At 36.9% G+C, this 20966-nt stretch overlaps 1 protein-coding gene across 1 annotated transcript; it reads left to right on the plus strand.

The window, feature by feature from the left end:
• The first annotated feature begins 509 nt into the window (after window positions 1-509).
• Window positions 510-20563, plus strand: eea1 (early endosome antigen 1). The gene is made up of 29 exons (XM_026287343.1): window positions 510-769; window positions 3180-3254; window positions 3613-3725; window positions 4091-4145; window positions 4308-4379; window positions 4526-4559; window positions 4849-4953; window positions 5540-5661; window positions 5784-5939; window positions 7778-7894; window positions 8936-9274; window positions 10693-10842; window positions 11105-11224; window positions 11545-11748; window positions 11840-12040; window positions 12856-12969; window positions 13090-13245; window positions 13517-13656; window positions 14310-14640; window positions 14824-14925; window positions 15606-15800; window positions 16294-16476; window positions 16558-16743; window positions 17041-17172; window positions 17325-17510; window positions 17680-17918; window positions 17999-18119; window positions 18245-18343; window positions 19620-20563. Exons 1-29 carry the CDS (start codon window positions 746-748, stop codon window positions 19740-19742), a joined length of 4194 nt encoding a protein of 1397 aa, XP_026143128.1. The 5' UTR covers window positions 510-745; the 3' UTR covers window positions 19743-20563.
• The last annotated feature ends 403 nt before the right edge of the window (window positions 20564-20966 follow it).

A 20966-nucleotide genomic window follows, 5' to 3' on the forward strand; every position in this document is an offset into this window, starting at 1 on the left:
ATTCATAATATCTTACAACAGACGTAGCTTTTGAATTTTTTTACAGTGAGTTCGTTAGAGAAAAACTTGAGAATTTTGACCATCTACATGTATGAATAAAAAATTTGCCATTCAGAATGATAAACTTTACAAAATTCTGAATATTTTTTATCATCATTCTCAAAGTTTCTGCACTTAAATGCTTTAAAAAAAAAGTTATTATATTTCGTAGTTCGCAAAGCTTCATGGGATGCGTAGTTCATGGTCTAATACCTTACATCGGGTACTCTGGATTTTAAATACATGTTTGCTTCAAAATAATATTTGTAAACCATTTCTGAGCTGGATGGCTTTGTTAATGAAATTGAACATTTTACTTTGGATTTTAAATTTTTTATTTTTTTTTTCTAAATAATGGGAATTAATGGGAAAATACTTCCGGAATCGAAGCCATGGAAAATGGGCGTTCATGGTTGGGCTCCATTCCGACAAGTCCCGCCTTTGACCTAATCTCTCTTTCTAATGATTGGTGGACGCTCCTTAAAGACAGCCTACGATTGGGCATCTTAGATGCCCCTCATACAAGCCGTCCAATCATGGCGAACAATGCTTCGGTGAAGGACGGGAGTCGGAAAACGGGTGGGCTTGTACAGAAGCAGCAGTGTGTGTCTGCAGGTGTCAACAACAAAATATTAAAACACACCCTCATTAGCACAAACCTTTTAACATTAGATTTTTCCTAGTTCTAGCCATAGAAAGGACCAAAATGTTAAGAAGGATATTACAGATGGTGAGTGAAATCATCGCAGACAATCATTCAGTTGCATGTGATATGTAGCTCATTGGGCCTGACACTGAATGATGGCCTTTTGTAAGACTGATTAATAATGACTTTTCGCTTGTGGTTTCTTGAGGACAGTCTCAGATCGTGAGTGAAGAAGATCTGTCCTGTTCTTGAGGAACAGTAAAGATCCTGATAATGCCATTCTGCGTAAATGTTGACATGGAGACCGAGCTGTTAGCTTGTTAGCGGGCTACATAGTTTTGCACAATCACTTATTAATAAGTCGTTTTATGATTAACAACAAACAATGACACGGTGTCAGCTTTGTTAATTATGTCCAAAAGATGTGTTCTGTATGTATTTTGCAGTGATCTGTCACTCACACTAGATTATGTCTCCATTAATTGTAATGTCTGATGTGTGGATCCTCTGACAGCCCAGGAATCCATAAATTATTTCTGCTTAATAATCCTGTAAACTCTGATCTTAATTATTGTAAGTTGTCATGCATGTGAGATGATGTGCAGTTATGTCCATTTTGCACTGAGTGCTGGCAGCATTCAGCAGTTGATTGAATCATTGAATGTTTATCATCTTCTTCTACCATAACAAGAAAAACGTGTTCAATTATGTCATGAAAAATTAGCTAAAATATTTACAATAATCTTTTGGAACATTTTGTGCAATCCACCATGGTAATATAACTGTTAATAATTCATATTTTTGACTAATTATACAAATAAAAGCATGTGCTGTGTTGTGAATACACTACAGGGTTTTAATGTTTTAATAATGTCTCTTATGCTGCATTTATTTAATAATAAAAAAACTTATTAGAATTTAAAATAACTTTTTTTATTCAGTAATTTTAAAATGTAATTTATCATTCTGATGTCAGAGCAGAATTTTGGTGCTCAAGAAAAAAAAAATATTATTATCATCAATGTTGTTAACAGTGCTGCTTAATATTTCCTACAAACAAATTTTTGATGCTGTTAAATATACATTTCTTGTAACAGTATCAATGTCTTTGTAATTTTAATCAGTTTAATGCAGCCTTGCAATCTTGAAACCTATATAGTGTATTTTATTTTTATTGCAAAATCAACAAATATATATTTTAAACACTGTATTTATACATCTGAGATCTTAGTATATTTGCTGCATTGCCTTTATTTTAAAGTTGGTTAACTTTAAACCAGCGTAAAACAGTATTTGTTCTGTTATATACATACTGTATTACAATAACGAGAATTGGGGGATAAAATTACAAAATATTATCCTGAAAATAAACAAACAAATTAAACCCAAAATTCCAAGGTTCTTAATAATAGGTTATATCAATATAAAATTATGCAAAGTAAATGTTCTTTTTCCTTTTTGTTTTGAGGTGTGATGTGAATGTGTATATATATATATGTGTGTGTGTGTGTATATATTCTCAAATCTCAAATTATTTATATATATATATATATATATATATATATATATACAGTACAGACCAAAATTTTGGACACACCTTCTCATTCAAAGAGTTTTCTTTATTTTTATAGTCATGAAAATAAAGAAAACTCTTTGAATGAGAAGGTGTGTCCAAACTTTTGGTCTGTACTGTGTATATGTATGTATGTATGTATGTGTGTGTGTGTATATATATATATATATATATATATATATATATATATATATATATATATATATATATATATATATATATATATATACATACACACACACACACACACACACACACACACACATATATATATATATATATATATATATATAACTCCTGTCTTTAATTACAAGTCAGTCTTCCTGCTATTTTTTACCATGATACTTTTTTGCATAGGGAAGGCTGCATATTTGGACATAGAACTTTGTATCACAGAATAATGATTTTCTGAATCAGGCCAATGTTATGTTGTGAGGTGTCAAAGTTATTCTCTTTCACAAGTGACAGGGAAGCTGAGAGTGAGATCTAATACTGATTAAAGAGCAGTTTCCAACCACTGTGACATCTTGTGATGTGACAGTAGACACACATGAAATGTCAAGGGCATATCAATGTTAGAAAGCAGTATTGTTTGACATCATACCGCTCTCATAGCCAAGACCGAGGGAAACGCTAAACGCCCCTCTTCCCGAGTATTTTGTTTCAGCCCGATGCATGTCCTCGTATGAATGACAGCAGTGCTGAGCACATCCCAAGAAGCGAACAAAGCGATCTTTGCTTTTACACCTTGTGAATGACATGCAGTGAGCAGGCCAAACCAGCACTCAGTCCTGATCGGCTTCCCAGATACCTGATCGGCTGAGCCAGACCTGAATAGTGTGATGTAATGAGATGAATTCTATCACCGCTGACATCTGACTCAAATTCTTCCTTTCTCTGTCTGTCTCTTTGTGGAAATAGACTCCTGGGAAAGGAGGCTCCCAGAGTTCGGAGTCTGAGCAGCCATCTGCTGATATGAATAATGAGTCCTCCGAGGTAAGCCGTATTAAATGTATAGCCCTACCATATTACTGACTAAATGCCTCATTGCCTTAAAGTCTTTCTCTTTCATTTGCTGAAATGATATCAGTGTGTTGTATTCAAGCCTGTTTTAGGGATAGTTCACCCAGAATTGGAAGTTCTGCAGTCATTTACTCACTCTTTTTTTGTTTGCTATTAAAATCAGAAGAAATGAGGTTGGAATAAAAATGAGGGTGAATAAATAATCAAAGAATATCAATTTTTGCATGGACTCTCCCTTTAACTGATGTAGATTGATGTCAAGTTACATGCTGTTACTTTGCTGTTTCGTAACTTCACCTGATTTGTGGTGTTAATTTGTTTTTGTCAACAGGGCTTCATTTGTCCCCAGTGTATGAAGTCACATAACTCTGCTGAGGAGCTCTTCAAACATTATGAGGTGTTCCATGAGCCAGGAGACCAGCCGTCCCCCTTCAGCCCCAGCAGGTGGGCTCCTGTAATATTAAACCCTTTTAGCTCCCTTTCCTGTCAGAGAAACTCAGTCAGATTAAATTAAATTCAAATTAAATGTATGCATCTAGCAGACGCTTTTATCCAAAGCGACTTAAAGTGCATTTAGGCTAATATTTTTTACCTAACATGTATTTCCTGGGAATCGAACCCACAACCTTGCGCTGCTAACACAATGCTCTACCACTTGAGCCACAGAAACCCTCAGATAATCTAGCAATCTATTTAATCTTAAAGGGAAATATAATAAGACTTAAGCAATACAGAAAGAATGAAATTGTCATATTGTTATTCATTAATATGAAATATATATAATGAAGGCTTGTGTTTTTCTTGTTAAGGGAGGATCTAGCCCTTCTTCGACAGGAGGTCCAAGATTTACAAGCTTCACTGAAGGTATCCTGCCTTTGACCTCCACCCTTCTTTTATCCAATCAGCCTTAGTATGCATGAAATGTGCATTACTACTCATAGCACCATTACTCAATAATGTAATTTCCACTGGATATGTGTATTGGGTTTAAAACTGATGACGTGCAATTTTGGTGTGCGTTTTCAGGAGGAACGCTGGTTTTCTGAGGAACTGAAAAAAGAGTTAGACAAAGTACAAGGACAGCTAGCAACTAACAAAGTAAATCCTTTGAAATACTTGGTTTTTCAAAAACAGAGATCAAAGATAAATGAAGAAAAGTTCAAATTTTTTATGATGTCTATTGGTTACTGAAGGAATGTTTGCTGTGTTCTCTAATTGAATTGTGGCATGTGTATTGACTTTAGGGCCCACAGATGGATGGTACTAGTGAAAAATCAGGTTAGTTTAAAGGAATGTACTTGGTTCAATACAAGATATGCTCAATCAATAGCTCAGTGGCATTACATTGATTGCCAAATTACCACAGGATATAGCAGTTTTTAAATGTGAATATATACTGTAACTTTTAAATTTCTTAAAAAAAATTAAGGGATATATCAAAATAGTTTGCAGTGCAAATGCTGTCAACAGAGTGTTTCTTGTATTGAATCTTGCACATAGTTTAAATGTTTTGTTTTTAAGCAGAATCGTTCATTTTGTGATTTCGTCAGTATTTTGTTCTTCTCAGAGCTCGAGATGAGGCTTAATGAATCTGAGACCGAGAAATTCAACATCAAACAGATGAAAGACTTGTTTGAACAGAAAGCTGCTCAGCTCGCAACTGAGATAGTTGGTAAGTTTTGCAGGAAAGTTCTTGCATTTTATATGTATGCGATCTTTAGAGTGTTAAAACGTTTGTTTCTATATTTAAAGCTGCAGTAGGTAACTTTTGTAAAAATATTTTTTTTTACATATTTGTTAAACCTGTCATTATGTCCTGACAGTAGAATATGAGACAGATAATCTGTGAAAAAATCAAGCTCCTCTGGCTCCTCCCAGTGGTCCTATTGCCATTTGCAGAAATACATCGCTCCCGTTAAGAAACAGCCAATCAGAGCTGTGGTCCGTAACTTTGTTTGTGCTCAAAATGTACAAAATGTATATAATAAGCGAGTACACCTATTTTAGATTGCTTCGGGGATACCGCGGCGGAGTAACCCAGTACCTTTGTGATCCTTCATAGACATAAACAGAGAGAAGTAGTTCCGGCTACAATGTTCTTCTGCAAGACGCAAGCAGTTCTGTTTATTAACCGCTAGAGCGTCAAAAGTTACAGATGCAGCTTTAACATTATAACAAAAAAAAAAAAGGTTTTATTAAAACCAGTTAAAAATAAAATAAAAAAGTAGCTTTAAATGAGCATGTTTTTCATATCCCAGACATCAAATCTCGTTATGATGAGGAGAAAAGCATGAGAGAAGCGCTGGAGCAAAGGCTGGCCAGTCTAAACCAAGATCTGCAGAAAGAGAAACAGGAGAAGGAGAAACTGGCGGCAGAGCTGGTAATGTCCCATTTATTGTCTCATGATAATCAGTGGGTTTGCATGCATCCTCTCATCTGCTGCTGCCCATACCTCATCAATCTCTCCCGGCTTAATCCTGTCTGTCACTGGCTCTCCTCCAGCTCCAGAGGCCTGGCGTGGAAGATGTGGAGGTGTTGAAGAAAGAGCTGGTGCAGGTGCAGACGCTCATGGACAACATGACCCGTGAGAGGGAGGAGGAGTCCGAGCACCTCAAGAGCCAATACGAGCAACTGCAGGCCAACTTCACTACCTCAGAGGTGAGCTCAAATCTGCTGGGACCTGTTCTGCACTGTATAACCAACATAAGGACAGGGTTACCATGATGCTTTGCTTCATAAACAGTCGATCTCTTCTGTTTATTCGGAAAATGTAAGTATTGATAGAAGCCGACAAATATGGAGACTCATGCCAGAATCAATAGCTCGTGGAGGCAGAGATACTGAAAGGTCATTTTGAGACAGCGACAAGCAGCTGACCTTTGAATGGGTGCAATAGTGATGTAACTTTGCCCATTGAAGTGAACCGAGATTATGAATGACTACAAATGGCTGGTTTGGTGATTTACTCAAAAAAAAAAAATGATGTCATTAAAACTCGCAAGCTATTTCGTAGTGTAAGTTCCAATCGTAATGTCGTATCCGAACACGTTTGCTAAACATCTAAAGGTCACACTTACTGTCCTCTCGCACAGACTCCTGAGGTTAACCATTAACTCCCTGGCAGGTCTCCCACCTCTGAGAGTTTCCTGTAAACATGCCTGTAATCGCCCACACTTCTGACCTTAAAATTGCTTTTCATTATATAAGGTCTCACAAACGCAGAATAGTTCTGGTTCATAGATCATTACAAACAGGTCACTTGAGTGGACTTTTTTCAGATATTTTGATTTGACTCTAGTGGGTGTACCTAATACAAAGGCTGCCATCTAGTGACGGTAGATGAAAATGTTTAGGTTGCTGTCATCATTCTTTACAATATGCCTCCATAGATCCATTAGATTACAGTGTGTCTGTTTATAGTGTGTCTAGTTAAGCAATAATATGCAGCCTAATAAACTGACACAAAGTGTGTTAACTACTTTATTCTGAACTAGATATTTTCTTTCAATACTTTTTAGCTTTAAATAAAATACCTACACTACTTTTCAGAAATCTCCTTTACTCACCAAGGATGCATTCATTTGATCAAAAATACAGTAAAACATTAATATTGTGAAATATTATTGCTATAAAAAAATAAAAACAAAATATTTTTAAATGCATTTTAAACTGTATTTTTTTATGTGATGGTAAAACTGAATTTTTAATATTTTTTTATATTGACTATTTTTATCATTAGAAGCATACCTAGAAGTGCCTTCTAGGTAGGCAGCTTAGCAGTGTTTGAAACACAGCCAGTGTTTTGCCCTAAAGTACTTGTCATTACCTGTATACCCAGTGTATTGGCACCTCTGTCTCTGTATTGTGTGTCCTGTCTCACCTCACTGTGTCCTTCTCCCTCGTTCACCCTTCATTTAACTCTGCGCCTGCTTTGCTTGCTCTTGGAGATTCGTAAACTGGAGGTAACAATTTCTCCTCTTGAAAGCCTCAGTGTTGTTTTTCATGATTCTGCCTGAATTCCCTTTTTATCTTTAGAAATGTATTAGATGTTGTGCAACATTTAAGTAGTCTTTCCTAATGTCTGTGTTTTATGTTCTTCATGTCATCAGCTTAAGAATTTTTTACTACCATTATGTAATATTCCTTCCGTTTGCATCCAGTGAAAAATGTAGTATGCGATGAAATGATTCTTTTTTGCTCTCATATTTTGCCATGTGCAAAAATATCATACTTTGGTCAGAGTAGATGATATATTAAAATCAATGTGGACATAAATAACATGGTGAAGGCTGAAAGTATAGTCACAGTTCTAGGTCATTTCCAGACCAACAAAGTTTCTGTGCCAACAAAACAGCAGAACATTTTCACAGAATTTAAAGACCATCCAGGGCTCTACAATATGAACATTTCAGTAGCATTTTTGAGTCAAATTTATAGTAAAATGGACAACAATAGTAGGCCTTGCCTCAATCTCACATTTCCATGCTTTTTTGTAGACAACAATTGCTCAGTTGAAGGCAGAACTGGAGAAAGGTCCTCAGGAGGCAGCGGTCTACACCCAACAAATCCACCAATTACAGAGCAGCCTCAACAACTACCAGCAGCAGACCCAGGTAACACTCGCATACAAACAGACGGAGATATGTTGTGTCTAGAGTTACTGGACCACCCTAAGCAACAAGGCATGTGCTGTATGCTCGCAGCAAATCCAGCTGTATATTTTAATGGCCTACTTTACAGCTCCACAGAACACACGCCAGTGCCAGCTATGTTAAGACCCACTTCCAAATATAAGTTTACTGTACCACCGTTTACAAGCGTCACCAGCTGGCTTTCAGGAAATGGCCCAACAAATTTCATTGGAGGCTTCTCGGGCTGCTTGGCCCCGTGTGTCCAGTCCAAAGTCACCCCACTGACCTGTCAGCACACCGTGTGTTTTGATTGGCCATTAAAGAGTGTTGACAGACACATCACAGATGCGGTGTAATTAAAGCAGCAGGGAGTGATTCGTCTCGTGCCTGTTGTGGCGGTCAGAGCGATATACAGCCACAGGTAATGACCCACAACTCTCTAGTCCATTGTTTAAGTTGTCAGGACTGGATTAGGAGATCAGACTCCAAAGGCGGGCTGGCTTCTGAAAAATGTGGAGCATGTTACTGATGGGAAGTGAAACGGGAGCGATTAAGGGGTCGTTAATAGAACCATCCCTGTGAAGTGTCCATTGGGATAAATATAAACTATAATTTTAAGTTCAAAAGGAAGATGCATGCAAGGACAGAAATAAGAAAGAGGGCAAACTAAAATTTGAAAATGATCGTGTCTCGACTTGCTTACTCTTTAGTTCAGTTGTTAGTTCCTATTGCTTCATAATACAACTTTTTTTGTTAATTTATACACATAAAATGTTATATAACTTTTCCTTTTTAATAACTGTCACAGTCAATTGCCCTGCCCTCATAAGAGAGATACCTAAGCTATCCCAGAATTCACAGATATTTGTCAGCATGCCACAACACTGTTATTTGGCATCTTATTGATTATTGGTGCTCTGTACAGTGTGCATAGGCTGGTCTGAAGAATGCATTATAATTAATTGTTTTAAGACAGTAAGTTTTGTATGAGTGAGTTGGTTTAATTATTCTGCCACTCCTCAGCTTTTGTCAGAGAAGTTATCTCGTAAGGGGAAGGAGAGTGAGGAACTCGAGGAGCGTCTGGGTCAGGAGCAGGCCTCTAAGAAGAGTCTTCAGTCTAGTCTGCACCAGAAAGACCTGGAGCTCCAGGAGAGCCAAGCCCGGGTGTCATCGGGAGAGGCAGCTCTGGGTCGGGCCCAGGCTGAATTGACCGAACGTGGGGAGGAGGCTGCACGACTAAGACGGGAACTCAGCGAACTGGAGAAGAACCACCAGGAGCTGAAGGCAGAGAGGAAGCAACTTCAACAGCAGAGAGAAGAGAAAGAAAACCAGGGCCTGCAGCAGCAAAGTGAGATCAGCCAAGTTAGTAAATAACTGGACAATATTATAACAACCAACCATCCAGTTAGAATCAGAATTAATTCCATCCATCTTTTAGTTCAGAATCATAATCATCCACCATTTAGTTCAGAATGAAATTCATCAGGTGAGAATCAGAATAAAATCTGACCATCCTTTACTTTTTAATCAGTCTCATCAAGTTAGAATCAGAATCAAATCTGACCATTCTTTAGTTCAGAATCCAATTCATCAGGATAGAATCAGAATAAAATCTGACTGTCCCTAAATTTAGAATCAAATTAATCAGGTTAGAATCGGAATCAAATTCATCAGGTTCGAATCAGAATCGAATCTGACCATCCTTTAGTTCAGAATCAAATTAATCAAATTAGAATCAGAATCAAATTCATCAGGTTCGAATCAGAATCAAATCTGACCATTCTTTAGTTCAGAATCAAATCCATCAGGTTTGAATCAGAATCAAATCTGACCATCATTTAGTTCAGAATCAAATTAATCAGATTAGAATCAGAATCAAATTCATCAGGTTTGAATCAGAATCAAATCTGACCATTCTTTACTTTGTAATCAATCTCATCAAGATAGAATCAGAATCAAATCTGACAACCACTTAGTTCAGAATCAAATTAATCAGGTTAGAAACAGAATCAAATTCATCAGTTTAGAATCAGAATCGAATCTGACCATCCTTTAGTTCAGAATCAAATTAATCAAATTAGAATCAGAATCAAATTCATCAGGTTCGAATCAGAATCAAATCTGACCATTCTTTAGTTCAGAATCAAATCCATCAGGTTTGAATCAGAATCAAATCTGACCATCATTTAGTTCAGAATCAAATTAATCAGATTAGAATCAGAATCAAATTCATCAGGTTTGAATCAGAATCAAATCTGACCATTCTTTACTTTGTAATCAATCTCATCAAGATAGAATCAGAATCAAATCTGACAACCACTTAGTTCAGAATCAAATTAATCAGGTTAGAAACAGAATCAAATTCATCAGTTTAGAATCAGAATCAAATCTGACCATCCTTAAATTCAGATTCAGAATCACATTCCTCAGGTTAGCATCAAAATCAAATCTATCCATCCTTTAGTTCAGAATCAAATTCGTCAGCTAAGAATCAGAAACAAATCTGTTCAGAATCAAATTCATCAAGTTAGAATCAAATCTTTTGGCCTTTTAGTGCAGAATCAAATCCATCCACCCTTTTGTTCAAAATCAAATTCATCCAATTGGAATCAAAATCAAATTGATCTGTTTATAGTCAATCAAACCCATCCATCCAATGCAATGCAATAGTAATTAAATTAATCCAGAATCAAATCCACCCATCCTGAATCAAACTCATTGATCCATGACACATTTGTACTTGTACTGTAATCAGGCTCTCATACTCTCATCCTCTCTAGCTGCACTCAAAGCTGCTGGAAACCGAGCGTCAGTTGGGGGAGCTGCAGGGCCGGCTGAAAGAGCAGAGACAGCTGTCAGGAGACAAACTCAAAGATCGGGAGCAGCAGGTGGCAGACCTGCAGCTTAAACTCTCCCGCTTGGAGGAACAGGTAAAGACAAAAAAATTAAATAAAAAATTCAGCTGATTAGTACAAATTCTTTACAGTACTGCACATATAAACTGGCAGACTCAGACCATGTGAAAGCAGTGAAGAACACAGAGTAATTACTTCAGTAGTCAGCGTGTTTATTGATAATGTGTTTACATGCAAAACCCAGACTAAATAATTATAACCATGATGGGCTTGAGTGTTTGTTTTCACTCTCAACCACTGCACTTGTCTGTGCATCTGTGTGATTATGTGTGTGTAGTTAAAGGAGAGCTCTACCAAGTCTACTGATCTGCAACATCAGCTGGACAAATCCAAACAGCAGCACCAAGAACTACAAACACTTCAACAGAGCACTAATGGCAAACTTAGAGAAGCACAGGTAACCATAACTGCCACATCTCCTCAGTGGATGTTTCTATAAAAAGCAATATTTGCTTTTACCATGCAGAAAAACTTATTGCAAAAATATGATAACGATTTAAAGTAACTGTTTTCTATTTTATTTATTCCTGTAATATCAAAGCTGTATTTTCAGCAGCTGTTAGAATGGACTCTAGAGAATGGACTTCAGAAGTCATTCCAATATGCTGATTTGGTTTTCAAGAATCTTTTCAGATTATTTTCAGCGTTTAAAACCATTGTGCTGCTTAATATTTTTGTGGAAAGTGTGACACATACATGTTCCTTTGATCTATGCAGAATGACCTGGAGCAGGTGTTGCGTCAGATCGGCGACAAGGACCAGAAGATCCAGAATCTTGAAGCTCTGCTGCAGAAGAGCAAGGACAGTGTGAGCCAGCTGGAGGCAGAGAGAGAGGATCTGTGTGCTAAGATCCAGGCCGGTGAAGGAGAGACAGCTGTGCTGAACCAACTAAAAGAGAAAAATCACTCACTACAGGAACAGGTACTGGACACTGCACTAGTGTGACTACACAGTCCTACACTTTGAACAGGGCAGATGCTCATTCCAATTTTACACCCATGTGTAAATTCAGATAACGCAGCTTACCGACAAGCTCAAGAACCAGTCTGAAAGCCACAAACAGGCTCAGGACAACCTTCATGAGCAGGTGCAGGAGCAGAAGACCCACCTGCGCTCAGCACAAGACCGCTGCCAGAGCCTAGAGACCACCATCTCTGAGTTTACCACACAGCTCACAGAGAGCAAAGAGAAGATTGCCCAGCTAGACACACAGGTACTTGTGCTGTGATTGTTCAGAATTATTTCAAATAATAATTCATGAAATCATGAAAACTGTTTCTTACTAGAGAATAGTTTTCATTTTGTAAGAAAGCTGAAATTAAATTTTCTTAATAATAGATGATAAACCTAATATATATAATAGTAATATTATAACTAATAATTTAATAAATTATACATAAAAAAATTAAAAATTATTACATTTATACATTTAATAACGACAATGACAAAAGCACAGAGCAAAATGACTAAAACTTTTAACAAAAATAAAATGGAAATTGAAAATATAGAATTAAGACTTTTCCAAATATGAATAAATAATATAGTATATTAGAGCTGTCAAATTGATAAATCGCATCCAAAATAAAAGTCATGCAAATATTTACATGTGCAGATCTACTCATTTTTATATATGATTTATAACATACAAAAAATATAAATGTATATTACAGATACATATATGTATGTAAATATATGTATATATACATGCATGGGTGTGTATTTATATCTACATATAAACACACAGCACACACACCTATATTATGTAAACACAAGCTTTTTATTTTGGATGTGATTAATCAATTTTACAGCACTATAGTATATACACGACAATAAAAATATTGCCCGCCCAATCTCATTCTAAACCAGTTAGAAAAGTGACATTATAGTGCTTTAAAATTTTATTTATTCCAGCCAAGTAATTATAGATGAGTTAAAATATTATTACATTTTATTCATATTTAATTAGTCACCAAATTAAGTATTTAAAAAATACCAGTTAAGTTTATATATAACTTTTTTGTATTTTAGCTAAAAGCCAAGACTGAGATGCTGTTGTCTGCTGAAGCGGCAAAAAATGCCCAGAGAGCCGACTTGGAGAACCACCTAGAGACTGCCCAGAATGCACTGCAAGATAAACAGCAAGTATGTTTCATTGCTTTGACACCATTTGAACCTAGTGTATTTTATATCAGTCCAATACAAGAAATGTAATTTTGTCCACAGATGTAGTTTTATTTTATTTTGTTGTGTGTGTGTTTGCAGGAGTTGAGTAAAGTGCAGGCTCAGCTGGAGGAGCAGGGCCGCAGGCTGCAGGAGAAGCAGGAGCAGTGCTCTCAGCTGGAGAGCAGTCTGAAGGACAGCAGAGACAAACTGCTGACTACAGAGCAGAAGATAGAGACACTGGAGACCCAGAGCAAGGTCAGCGTCACTGCAACACATTTCTGCTTCGTCATCCTGTCTCTTTTTTTAAATGTTACAGGCCTGTTGTGATAGTTACAGATATCAAACGACTTTATCGATAAGAAAGGGGTCTTGAATTATTTTATAACTATTTACACAGAAATAATTGCACTGTTTATTTGATTGAGAAATACTTGAAAGCTACATGCCATTGTGTTAATTTCATCTTTCCATATGCATTGTATTACACATTGAAATTTCTGTAATCTGATGTTTTTGCCTTGTATAGAAAGTAGAGGTAGAGTTAACTGAACTCCGCTCTGGAAGGGAACAGGCTCAGAAGGAGCAGCAGATGCTGACGAAGCAGATCAGTGAGCTGGAGATGAAGACAAAGGAGCTGAACCGTCTTTTAGACTCCGAGAAACAAGGGTGGGGAACTCATATGGGAAAATGTACAATGTTGAAGGCAGAAATATTTTAATGAGACGTTTTCTTTCCAGTCTTGGCTTATTTCCTTGATCTGTTTTTAAGTAAAATAGATCTTAGTTTATTCATTCCTCTTAAGAAAAATATTGTAGATATTGTATGTGTACATGCTTAATTTTAGGAGTATACTAATGTAACAGTTTAATGTCAGTATTTTTTATTTTTTTATAAATGGATACTTTTTATACAGCATGGATTAAATTGATCAATTGATAAATTGTTTTTCACAAAAATATTAAGCAGCTGTTTTCAACACTGGGAATAACAGTAAATGTTTCTTGATCACAAAATCAGCATATTAAATTGATTTCTGAAGAACCATGTGACACTGAAGACTTGAATAAAATGTAGCTTGTTTTCAAATATTATTACAATTGTAAAATATTTTAGTATACATGAAAATGAAAAACCATGATTTAAAATTGTAGTAACCTTTCACAAAATAATTTTTACTGTCTATTTACTCACTATTTTTAGCCTTGCTGAGCTTGGCGACTTTCAAAAACATTAGAATTGTAACCAAGCCCACTCTTCGAAACTAATAAGTATAGATCCATGGCATGACTTGTCGATCTTCCCTTTCCTTTCTGTCTCAGAGCTGCCACCCAGCAAGAGGAGTTGAAGAAAAAAACATCAGCCCTTTCAGAAACAAAACAACAGCTGGAGAAGGCAGAGCAGGAGCGTGTGACCCTGAAGGCCAGCCTGGATAAACTGTCTCAGGAGGGTCAGAAGCGGCAAGCAGAGCTGGACAAGAAAGCTCAGGGTCTGAGTGCAGATCTTAAGAAAGCTCTGGAGGAGAAAGATGCTCTGACTAAAGAAGTGGCAACAGTGAAAGAGGCTCTGAGCAAAGCTTCTACAGCTCTCAAAGAAAGCCAGACTCAATTGGAGTCAGAGAAGAAGAGCAGCAAGGCCACATTGGAGGAGAAGGTGAGAAGTGTGGCCCCAAAAAATATTTGGATACTTGTGTATGTACAAAAAAAAAAATCATAGTACAACATAGAAATTTTTGAAATCATTTGCTATTTATTTAAAAGTAGTACAATACAAACACACTTTTTCATGCAAACCTTTTCACAGAAATTTAAATATCAAGCTTTCTCCAATTTGTAGGAGAAGTTTTATCAGAAAGCCCAGCAAGAGCTTCAGAAAAACTCACAAAGCACTTCTAAAGAGCTCAGTCGTGTCAAAGCTCAGCTGGAAAAATCAATAGAGGTAAGCTTGTGCATTTATATTCAAGAAAGCATTGATTATGACTAGGGTTGGGTATTGTTTGAATTTTATCTATTCTGATTCTTACCGATTCCTATTTCGATTCCAATAAGAAAACAAAATCCAATAAAAAAATAAGTCAAACATTTCGATGTCAAATATAAAGACAAGTAAACAGTCAGCTATAAAATAGGAACAAACAAATCAATTAGCAATAGCATCAATAAATACAACTGAACCGAAATAGAAAACTAATTAAAAGTTTAAAAACACTGCATAGTTTTCTTTTCATTAATTAAATATTGATTAAAGTTGTTAAATCTATTCAATCAAGATCAGTGAATGTTTTCCTTTTGTTATTTGATTAACATTTAACGTTAATGCCAGGCTACGCGTTTATTAGAACGCATGCACATCTACAAATACTGTACTTGTGCATTTTCTTTTTCATCTGTTTAAATTCACTTAAGAAAAACGGCTGTGTATGATGAAATACTGACATTAATCACATAAAAAATGTGAACGCAGGAATCCTTAAGCAGAATCTAAATGCATGCATCTTATCGTATTGGAACGGGTTCTAAAATTGAACTGGTTTTCCATGCCCAAACCTAATTTTGACCTTTTATGTAACCTCATGTTACGGGAATCTTGATATTTTGTTATTATGTTGAATCTTTTAGGCAGAAAAGGGGCTTCAATCTCAGCTGACTGCACTGAACACTCAACTGAAACAGTCTCAAGATACACTGAAAGAGAAAGAAAATAGTGTACAGCAGCTACAGGCAGAGCTGAAGACCACACAGGGGTCCTTAAGCCAGGAAGTGAAGAAATTTAAGGTGCAAGTGTCCGAGCTGCAGACTTCCCTCACTAAAAAGGCATGTCGAGTTTCCTTACACACGTATGTGTCATAAAATGCATTTAAATGTATTTATAACATAACCAAAATTACTGATTTATTTTCTGTTCTTAAAGTGATAGTCCACCCAAAAATGAGCGTTCTATCATTATTTACTCTCCCTCGTGTTGTTTCAAACCTGTATGATTTTCTTTGTTCTGTAACACATCACAGAAGCTATTTGAAAGAATGTTGGTAACCAGATGGTTTTGATTTCCATTGTATTTTATACTGTAGAACATAAAATAATATATTTTGAAGAATATTTGATAACAAAACTGTTTTGGTTCCCACTTGTTTTTTTTGTCCATACGTTGAAAGTCAGTGTGAACCAACATTCTTCAAAATATCTTCTTTTGTGTTCTACAGGAGAAATTCATATACATTTGGAAGGAGGATAAGGATGAGTCCCTGCCAAGTTTTTGGACATTATGATTGAATTTGATGTGTAAGTCAATTGAATTGTGTTTCAGGCTGAAGAGGAGGCAAAGCTGAAGGAGCAGGTGACAACATTGTCTAAAGATCTCAACTCTGAGAAGAATCGCTGTGCAGAGCTGCAGAAGACCAGTGACAGCACCAAAGAAAGTCTCGCCACGCTTCAGTCGGATTACTACGGCAAAGAGTCTGAGCTCTCTGCTGTACGCCAGGACCTCAAGGTCTGTTTTATAAAGTACGAGCACATCTTAATAAATGATTCCATGCAGTATTTGATTATTGTCTTATTATTTGTCATTTAGGTGTGTGAGGAGAAGCTGGTTCTAGCTCAGGAAGAGCTGGTGGCCAACAGAAACCAGCTTAGTTCTCACGAAACCCAGATCCAGGAGCTAAAGACGGCCCGCACGAAGCTGGAGAAAGACCTCAGCAAGAGAGACGAGAAGATCAAACAGCAGGTGGAGGCTCTACAGAAGCTCCAGAAACAACAGGTGACAAAATATGTTGCACATTTTTGAGATATATCGCCATTGTGCCCTCAAGCAAGTCTTTGAACCACAGATTTTCCTGTGGTGGGAAGATTACGGAAGCAAATGCCACCAAGCTCGATTGGGTGGCGATAAATAAAGAGTCTGTTCCAGACACAGCGAGACTACAATACAACCTTCTGTTGTGACCAGGAATTGCTATAACTTTAATTTGCTTACCAACACAGACACGGAGAATGTTATTTCAGAATATTTATGGAAATAACGAGTTGTTCAGCTGACTGTGTCTTTTGTTTTCAGGAACAAATTGAGGAGCAGCTGAAGAAGGAGAAGACACAATGCGAGGAGCTCAAAGAGTGCCAGAGCGCTCTGGAAAAAGACAAAAACAAACTGTCCGCTGATCTTAAAGCTCTGGCCGAGAAGAATGAGAAGGTCAGACTGATCACCTCTGACCCCAAATTACTTTTGTGAATCATAGCAGCCTTAACCCTCCGGTGCTCTTTGGTCACTTTTGAGAGAATTTTTGTGTGTGTAAGAAGTTAAACTCTTAAACATCAAGAAAATTGTCTCTGTGTCTCTTGCAGGAGCTGAAGGAGCTCCAGGCAGCAAAGCAACTGTTGATCCAACAGAAGGTGGAGCTGCAGGGGAAGGTGGAGGCAGCTCAAGCATCTCTGGAGCAGGAACAGAGAGAGCATCAGAAGACCAAAGACTCCATCAAACAAAAACAGCAGCAGCTCAAAGCTGAGACGGACAAACTACAACAACAACTGGTACTTATAATACCAACTTCATTGATTTGATTATTAATGAATACTGTAATATTATTATTATTATTTTTAATCATTAGCAAGTGACCTGTATTGCTGACTTATACAGTATACTGTAGCAGAAATGCTTTCTAAATTTTCCACAGAAAAGCGATATTATCTTCTTTCTCAGGCATCAGAAGTGAAGGCTAAAGAGGAGGTGGAGAAGCAGAGGGAAGAGGCGGAGGTGAAGATGTCTGTGCAGGTGGCTGCACTGAACGAGAACGTGGCGACGCTGAAGCGAGAGTGGCAGAGCAGCCAGAGACGGGTGGGTGAGCTGGAGAAACAGACGGATGAGCTGAGAGGGGAGATCGCTGTGTTGGAGGCCACCGTCCAGAACAACCAGGATGAGAGGCGTGCACTGCTGGAGAGGTTTGACTGCGCTAGATACTTTTCCAGCATAAATACACAGAGAAAAATCGATGATCGCTTTCAATTCGATCCTTTTCCAGGTGTGTCCAGGGTGAGGGTGAGATCGAGAAGCTTCAGGCGAAGTTGGTGGAGATGCGCAGGAAGTTGGATGACACTACAGCCGCCATGCAGGAGCTTGGCCGGGAGAACCAGTCCTTACAGGTCAGACTGACGCCAACCCTAAACTGAAATTACTGCCCTTGCAATTCAGTTTCGGTGTTGTTTTGCATCTCTAGCAAAGGAAACTTAAGTTTTTAGTCAAATGTTGCTTCTTTTTCCTGTTCTAGATAAAACAGTCACAGTCTCTCACGCGAAAGTGGGCGGAAGATCACGAGGTGCAGAACTGTATGGCTTGTGGGAAAGGCTTCTCTGTCACTGTCAGAAAGGTCTGCATCACGCATACACACACACACGCTCACATTTTTATTTGATGAAGCAGCCGCTCAATGGATCAAAGTATGAGATCAATACAGTGTTAATGATCAACCTATTGATCCTCACTCCTGTGTTCAAAGGACTGTGATCACATGACACGGTGCATCAAAGCACGTTCCACAACAAAAGCATCTGTTTGATGTTCTAAGGAAGTCATTGGCATTGAATCATTCTTACATCCACATCAGACTCTGTCATATTTATATTAGCCAAAAAAACAAGGATTCTCAGTGTAACATTGTAAAGGTTTTATTTGTATTTATTTTTTTTCTTTTGATTTATCTGATACTAGTTCTTAAAACATCTGTATTTTAGTCTACGCCTTTTTACAATAAATGCATATAATTATTATTTTTATTATTTATTCACATAAATGGCTGACCAAAAGGATGGAAGGCACACTACAAATAATACTTCATGATGATGATGATAATAATAATAATAATAATAATAATAATATTTATATAATTATTATACAACAACAGCCAAAATAATGATTCTTATTTTATTATTAATAATGAGTATTTACATAAATGCCTAACCTGCATTTGTTATTATTGTTATTTTTGTTGTTATTGTTTAATAATTATACTTAATTATTATTATTTATATATTATATTGTTGTTATTATTATTATTATTACAATAATGCTTCATGATGATAATAATAATAATGTAATTATTATACAATAAAAATAATTTTATTATTATTATAATTGTAAATATTACTATTATTATCAATATATTTTTTAAATAAATGCTTAACCTGCAAGGCAGGTGATGAGCTACAAGTATAATATAATCTAATATATATATATATATATATATATACACGTTTTTTTTTTTTTTTCATTATTTGTAGCATGCTGCCCATCCTGCCTAGTCATTTATGTGAGACATTACTAGCTACATTGTCAATTTTATTCACATTTTGACATTTATATAAAAATACATGAATGGAAACACTTAAGATGTATAAATAAAGTTTAAAAAATGTACATCAAATGTTACACCATATTTTGAGCCAGAAATATCGAAATAACCAGAATTTCTCCAGATGAACCAAATGGAAGAGCGAATAAAATTTTCAGAATCGAATCAGTGCCAATAGCCAGCCCAGAAAAACCCAGCATCTAACTTTGTCATGTCCATTCCATTTTTGATCAGTGTCACATTAACCTACCCACCTGACCTGAATCATGACCCTTGTGTCTCTCTTTTCCCCCAGCACCACTGTCGACACTGTGGCAACATCTTCTGTGCAGAGTGCTCTGCCCGCAATGCCATGACACCCTCCTCCAAGAAGCCTGTCCGAGTGTGTGACAGTTGCTATGAGGAGCTCCAGGGCTGATCTCCCTCCCTGTTAACCCCGTCCCCTGCAGCCCTCTACGTCCCGCTCACCCTGACCTCTCCCCAGGGAACATGAGCAACCAGGAGAGGCCAGACGAGGGCGGACGCAGAAGCTGCAGGAACCACTGAGGAACAGCATGTCATGGTGGTCACTCGATGCTGCCAATCAGATAGAGGGAACACTAAATTAACCCTGCCAGAGTGGCTGTCCTCATCTGTCCAGTGCCTTTGCCACTTATTGGGCCATTTTCAGACCCAGAGGAATCAAAAGGGAAGAACCGCTTAAGCAGATGTATAATTTGTAATATAAAAACCAGTTCCTTACAGAAGTTTTGTGTAAAAATACAGCAGCTTTGGCACTCAGGATGGAGTTTTACTTTGATATCGTCTTTTAAAAGATTTAAGTGTAGGAGGCCTGGGTCGGAGCGAATCGTAGTAGAACCAAAGCTGTTCGCAGGGTCCTTATTTGATATATCATATTTGTAAGTAAATGTACAGGCAAAAGAGGCACATGTGAATAATTCGGATATAGCTGTCACTCTATTAGACTGTATCATTGTTCATTCAGTGTGGGCAGGTTAGCAAGCTATGTGGGTGTTACATACATGCTTGCTTTGCTGCTCTTATGTCTGTTGAAATGAAATACTTGATGTTTGTTTTGCATTCATAATCTCACCAGAAGAAGTTGGTGATTCTTTTAAAGATTTACGCACACAAATGTCTTTTTTTTTTTTTTTTTTTTCAATTTGTATGTTGGATGTACGTGCCCTGCTTTTAAGCAGTAACTGTGCATTGGCTGTGATTGTTTGTGTGATATTATATTATATTTAAAATGAATGACAGACCGCTGATTGTGTTTAAAATATCAGCTGCTATGTTTCTCTTCAACTTGAGCGGATTCTCTCATTCATGGCATTTACGCAATTGAGCAAATGCAACGGCACAAGCCATCACTTTAAGGCTAAAATGGGTAGTTCACCTAAAAAATAGTCCAACATTTTTACCAACTTTTTTTTTATTTTTATATGATTTGTCATCTTCTTTTTATTTGTTAAGCAGAACACAAAAGAAGATATTACAAAGAAAGTTGTCCATACAGTGGAAGTCAATGGGAACCAAAACTATTTACCAGCATTCTTCAAAGCATTTTATTGTCCTGTTTGTGTGTTTAGTAACCAACATTCTGTTTTGTAGATTCTAAAAGAAGATATTTTGAAGAATGTTG

This window comes from Carassius auratus, chromosome 18 (genome assembly GCF_003368295.1).
Source record: "Carassius auratus strain Wakin chromosome 18, ASM336829v1, whole genome shotgun sequence".
Classification (NCBI taxonomy): domain Eukaryota; kingdom Metazoa; phylum Chordata; class Actinopteri; order Cypriniformes; family Cyprinidae; genus Carassius; species Carassius auratus.

What these genes read in the sequence shown, in the direction of transcription:
- eea1 (XM_026287343.1), top strand. Translation starts at nt 746, where the DNA reads ATGTTAAGAAGGATATTACAGATG. An exon ending in TTGCCCAGCTAGACACACAG is followed by an intron (nt 12,041 to 12,855) that starts GTACTTGTGCTG and finishes TTTGTATTTTAG; the next exon opens with CTAAAAGCCAAGACTGAGAT. An exon ending in AGGCGTGCACTGCTGGAGAG is followed by an intron (nt 17,919 to 17,998) that starts GTTTGACTGCGC and finishes ATCCTTTTCCAG; the next exon opens with GTGTGTCCAGGGTGAGGGTG.